General features: G+C 31.4%; 1 protein-coding gene across 1 annotated transcript; it reads right to left on the bottom strand.

Annotated features, from left to right (window-relative positions):
• Window positions 1-1,559: 1,559 nt before the first annotated feature.
• On the bottom strand, window positions 1,560-4,486 carry LOC108687394 (nicalin). The gene is made up of 7 exons (XM_018193139.1): window positions 4,133-4,486; window positions 3,858-4,045; window positions 3,145-3,474; window positions 2,846-3,055; window positions 2,337-2,741; window positions 1,881-2,101; window positions 1,560-1,747 (listed from the first exon to the last, which is right to left on the bottom strand). The coding sequence occupies exons 1-7, from the start codon at window positions 4,305-4,307 to the stop codon at window positions 1,609-1,611; spliced, it is 1,668 nt and encodes a 555-aa protein (XP_018048628.1). The 5' UTR covers window positions 4,308-4,486; the 3' UTR covers window positions 1,560-1,608.
• Window positions 4,487-6,616: the final 2,130 nt, after the last annotated feature.

The following is a 6,616-nucleotide window of genomic DNA, read 5'->3' as shown; positions in this document are numbered from 1 at the left end:
TAGTATTTTATTATAATTTATAATAACACATATTAAGTACTCCATTCTTTAACATATCACATATTCTAAATTCCATAGCAGAAGTGATTATGAATAATACTTTGTCAAAACATTCATTTCATGTTAAAGATTAAAATAAAAAAATTATTGTCGCAGTTCGTAAATTATTTGTATTAATAGGAAGAATTTAAAAATAAATTATAAAATTAAAAAATTTTATTTCTATACTACAGATCAACCAAAAAGTAAATTTTGTATGAATTTTAAAAATATAAAGAAAATTTTTACACATCCCATTCCCCTCTTCAACATTCCATTAAAGTTAAAGTTAATTGAAATTGAAGTTGAAATACTTTCTACTCTTCTTGATTGTACTTACATATATGTGTATATATTTTTTTTATATATATGGTATACATATATTTATCTTTCATGAAATTATGTTTTTCCTATATTTCCTTTTTTTTATAAATATGTTTTTATATATGCAACAATAAATTAAATACATGAGAAAATTTCATTTAATCATTAAAACAAAAAATTGAGTTTATTTCTAGTTCATGTTTTAGAACGTTAAAATCAATGGTTACTATCATTGATAAATGCAGACTTAAAATGTTATTAGATACCTTAGATTTTATAGCTTATTTTATAGCTTATTTATGTATTTCCATATAACAAATTTTCCAATTTTTACATTCTCACTTGTAGTCTAATATTTCACTATTTGACATTCATAACTTACAGTCTTTATCACTTTTCACATCATTTACAGAGCACGTAATTATAAGAAAATCTAATTTTTCTCCGTGTTCTAAATTTTGTTATTACTGGAAGTAGTTAATAAAAGATAGCGACATGCTATGAACATTATAAACTTTGACTATAAATACATGGACTGCCAGTAGCCAACTTCAGACGTGTCGTCAAGCTGGAAGATTAGCTCCGTCCCGGACAGTAATTTTCTGCGGGAGCGGGGAACTTTGATTATAGTATATGCACATTTACGATGTGCAATGATCAATAAAGGTCTCTGCTCCTCGAGGAGACTATTCAAAGGATTTTAGAATCCAATCAATTTGCATGGTACTGTAACTCTATATTTGAGTCGGAAAACCAAATAAGGAGAAAACAGAAAAAGAAAAAGAAGAAAAAGAACGGTTAGTAACAGTGCTTACTACAAAAAGCATAACAATTTTCGCATTTGAACTTGCCAGTCTTTAATGTTCGAAGGAATCTAACAATCTTCAGATAACTTCAGTTCGGCGACACCGAGAGTATGCATTTCCTATAGCAAAAATGAGGGACTAGCAGTTCATGTGTTTATAGTCAAAGATTATAAATACGCGTAATCTCTATAATTATTTTATAATTAAAAATTCATGAAATAAATATATACACACATACAAATAAATATATACTTGGATTTAACTTTCCCCTAGCAAATACTTATAAATACGCATATAGTAAAATAAGTATATATAATAGATTTGGAGTACTTTAGAAGAAATTATTTAAGAATTAGTCAACTTTCTTACAATATAAATCGATTATTCAATTGATATTCAAAAAAGGCTCAGGTTTCTTTGTTTGTAAATAAAATAAGGTTCACGTTGTCTTGCTCTTTGCTGAAAGTCGTGTTGCCAGAGCATAAGCATGTGGAAAATTATGCACAATCATGTACAATATTCCCAAGTACAAACTTATGCCGATAGTAAGAAAGAGATCAAACACAGCTGGTTTCACACTGCAAATAAAATAATTACATATTACATAGTCGATTATATATTACATAATATCAGTGTCATAAATGTATTATGAATAATATGTAAAAAATATCAGGTATGTATTATGAATAATATATAAAAAATATACTTTACCTATATACATTCAGAGTTGCTTTTGTAACATCATAAAATACAAATTCTGGATCTTGTTTATCAGGAGTATGAAAAGTAACTCTCACATCCCCTAAATATCTTGCCATTGCTTCTTTCAAAGTACCAACAAGTAAATTATTTTTATCTGCTAATAATGATGCTGCTCTTGGTTGAGAAGCAAAATAATTAAACCATAAAGAGAGTGATTCTTTTGATACATCCTGTAAAGAAAGTTAGATTAATTATTATATTTAGAAGCATACATTGCATAAATAATATTCAACAGTTCTTAATTGTTAAATATGTGTGTACGTGCATACGTGTGTGACAAATTAGAATTATAAAATTATTTTTTAATATATTCTAACATTTTTTTAATATTCCAACATTTTATTTTTTTATATTTAAAATAAAGAAAGACAATATGGTCAAGAAAAGTTATAGTAATAAACGTACCAATGGACCAGCAAATATTTGACTAGAACTCAAGTTATATATATGACGCGCCAATGCTTCCGATACAATTTGGGTATGCTTATATAATCTGTCTACTTGTCCTTCTTTAGAGACATCTAATATAGTAGTTCGAATTGAATCTTCGTGACTTTTTAATGTAGATAAAGTAGCAGCTGGCAATCTTCGAATGCTGTATCTTTCATGTTCCCAAGCTAATGTCTCTTCTGCAAGATTTATCTTTTTATGCACACCATCAACATTGATAGTGTTGAATGATTGCGAAACGGTTTTAAGTTCTTTGTAAAATAAACCACCCGAAGAATTCTCCTTAGGTGGTTTCGACACATGCACATATAAATTATTGCTAGCGGAAACTGTATCAAGGCATATTACATAAGCTGCATCCTAAAAATGTTTTCAAATATTAATTATAGACAATTTATAATTATAATATTCATAAAAATAAATGAAAAAATTATTCATAAACATTAACATTATGATTAGATTACCTGTATAACAGAACCTTCAACTCCATCCAATTGATCTTCCAACCATTTCTTACTACCTTGATAATTTAATTTACCAGCTCCAGTTGTGATAAAAACGAGATTATATTGTGGTCTTGTTCGACCAGTGGAGTATAAAGCAGAGAAGAGTCTCGCTATTTCTAGTAGCATAGCTACACCGGAAGCATTACTGTCCGCACCGAATGACAATTCCTACAACAGCACCATATACTAAGCATATATAACCTTACAAATATCATAAATGATATAAGAAATAGAATAGTGAGGCTCATTTCACTTACAGGTGCCACACCAGTACTATCATAATATGTCACTATTGCTATGGTAGGTAATTTCTCTTCAGTACCAGTTCCAGTTAATTTACCATGCAACGTAGCAACTTTAACTTCTGTTTTAGGAAGTGCCTGTCCAGTGGTTACTACTACTTGATAACCACTAGCTGAAATTGAATTGTATATAGCTTCTGCTGCCGAACCAGCCTTTTCATCCGTGATAAAACCACCCGCGATATCATCTAAAATTATTTGAAGTTCTGAATGCCATGGTGCAAAGTACACTGGTATCATCGTCTCAGAACCATACATCATCGACTCTTCTAGACTCATAATATGCTAAAATTAATATATCATTAATTTACTTTAACTTGTAATAAATCAAAATTTATAAGGATTGTTTTTTTTCAAAGTTCTGAATCTTTGATATATGTACATTAGTCCAATAAGTGAAATGAAATAGACTATATTTGTTTTACTCCATCTTATTGCACCAGTACATGTATATTATAAACCTGTTCTCTTTAGGTAAACTTTTTGTAATTTCACAGAGAAAAGATAAACTAGAAAGAAAAGATAAACTATGCAAGAAGTTTAACTTTAAAAAGAAGAGAACTTTTAGAACTTTTTTTCAAAAAAAAAAATAAGCTTTTAGCTTGTTTACATCCTTATTTTAGAATAAATATTTTAGAATACAGTAAAGTGTTAATCTTATTACTAACTTGCTTTTCCTCCGTCGTAAGTTCATTTATTTTCTTGGGTAAAACAATCACCAACGCACCAGCTTTACTTCTAATGGACTGGAAGACGGACGGTGTAATATCCAATATTTTCGCAACGACACAGTGTCTAGAGGTACTCCAACCAGCTAGAGACCTCGCCTCCAAGGAAATGGGCGCGCTTCGACAACCTAATAAGCATTAACACAAGTGCGTTTCTTTGAGAATCGAGATGTCGATTTTTGGATAGATTGTCACTGATAAATCTGATATTTTACCGTGTGGAACTCCGTGCAAATCGTATTGATGCATACGAAACACAGGAAACTCATGAGAGGCAGTCACCGGGTTCACCGGAGAGATGATGATAAAGATCGGCAAAACTATTAGAAGATAGTATGGCAAATATCCCCGGCATAGCTCAGCAAAACTGTCACACTCCTCTAGCCACATATTTTCACCGAGAAGATTGATCGGCTCAAAGCAGAAATGCGATTCTCGCGCAGTTTTGTTGACCTAAATGGCCAAGTAAGCCCATCGACGGATTCGCAGCTATTCGCGGCTCTCGACCCGTGCAATAACGATGACCGGCATCAGAGTCATCAAAAATGACCAGAGAAAAACTTGAGAACCATTGAGAACCTCTGACTTGAGCTGAGGGGCCATCCTGATGTTTTACGTAGACGTCAAATCGCCCATACACTAGCGCCAGGATATCTATTTTTTATTTGAGAACTACGTAGCTATGTATTGATGATAAAATAGATCGAAAATAGATGTGCGAAAATAGATGTGGTGCGAGTTCACGTTAATTGCAGTGTTAAATTGCTTTAGCAAGTATAATATATAAATTATGTAATTTGTAGATTATTTAAATTCGATTGCACCAACATTACTTTGATTTTAAGCGAGGCTTAAAACTTTCTTTGTCTCTGCGTCTTTTTCTTTAAAATGAGACAGAAAGAATTTTAAGCATGATGGAAGGAATAACATATGTACAATTTGCAAGCATCTCTCTCTGAATTTTCGCCGTCTCTGTCTATGAATATCGATAAGAGACTAAGGTTGCCAACTATATAAAAAACACGATGGGACAATATTCATAATTCATTTTTATTTTAAAACTATCTTAAATAATGCCTTAAGATGCTAATACAGTCCTCGGAGATTGACTTACAATATATAATTTAAGATCTTAAATGTAAGAATCAACTATGGCCGGTATTTTAAAAACCGACTATAAATATCATCCTGTATTTAGCGTATGTATTTAGCGTACTGTATTTTCACAATTGACAGCCTTAGTCTCTTATTGACATTCATAAACCTTGTGTCCACGATGCTAGAAATCGGTCCGAAATTTTGGATGAAGAAAAAATTAACCGCAATTAATCGCAATGGTCATGTGATCAAATTATTCAAATGTGGTTTGTTAATTTTTTCTCTGTCTGAGATTTCGGATCAAATGCGTATTTTAAATAGCGAATACTTTTTTTGAGATTTAATTGGATTCAATTGGATTCAATTAGATTCAATTGGATGCAATTGGATTGAAAAACTGTATTTCCTATTCAAAGTTTTGAATTGAACAGTATTCACAATTGTGTGTTTTTGCACAGAAAAAGTTAATATTATTTTTAGATTGAAAGGCATAGAGATATGCTCCATGCAATTTCTATAAATGAATAAAAATGCATTCAGGATTGAAAAGCATTCATTTTAACATTCGTGAATTAATATTTCTGAAAATCTGAATCCAATTCATTTTAATCCATTCTCATTTGCTGGGCTTGTCTACTAATTATCTATATCAGTTCCAATTTGACCTCCAGAATCAAAACACAAAACCATCTATGTAAAAAAATTCAATGTGACTAAGGAGTATATGTGATTTTAGGAGTATATAATACTTATGAAGTGTTGATAAGACATGTTTCGTCGCTTAGATGCGTATCAACACTTTCCAGTCTCCGAAATCTTACCCATATTAAATTTTTTTGCATCGATGGCTTTTCGTTTTGCCTTCAGAGCTTTTAAACTGTTTTTTTTAAATGTCTTATGTGTTATAACAATTCAATTTTATATTATTAATCTGTATGTGTTACGCGCGCTAAATCTTAATATTAGTGTAAAGTAATTTTCAATTTTGATTCATATAAAGTGAGATTTAAAAATCATTTCGGGTGTGTAAGTATATACCATAATTTTTTGTATGCTTTATTAAGATTGTGATTTATATATCTTGAGAATGATTAAATATTTAAATCGTTTATAATATTATCTAAATAATATTATGTCACGTGATATAATCAATTTCCCATAACATTTAAATATACGCGTAATAGTCAATACTTATACAATGATAATTCAGTTGCATACGTATTTCGCAATATTTGTTCAGCCGAAAATTAAGACGTATACTTAGCGCGACCGCGCCGTTGCGACGCATCGCATTTGACACATGAAGTTGATCGCGATTCGCACACTGGAGATGAAGCCGTTTCGTCTCCAGCGCGCGAATCGCGATCAACTTCACGCGCCAAAAGTGACGCCGACGAACACAGAACGGACCAGTTCCGAGAGTGGCAGCTCGAATCGATCAAGTGATAACTGTATTTGTCGCTTATTATGATATTTCAAAACGCGTAATTGTAGATTCGTAGAGCAGGATCACGCGCATTAATTGCCGCCGCGTTATCGCGTCATTCTTGATGCGTGAAGTTGATTGTGTGGAAAATGAGCCGCTTCGCCATATTTGATTA

Source organism: Atta colombica, unplaced genomic scaffold, assembly GCF_001594045.1.
Source record: "Atta colombica isolate Treedump-2 unplaced genomic scaffold, Acol1.0 scaffold205, whole genome shotgun sequence".
Classification (NCBI taxonomy): Eukaryota; Metazoa; Arthropoda; class Insecta; order Hymenoptera; family Formicidae; genus Atta; species Atta colombica.
This window is presented reverse-complemented; position numbering and strand designations above follow the sequence as displayed.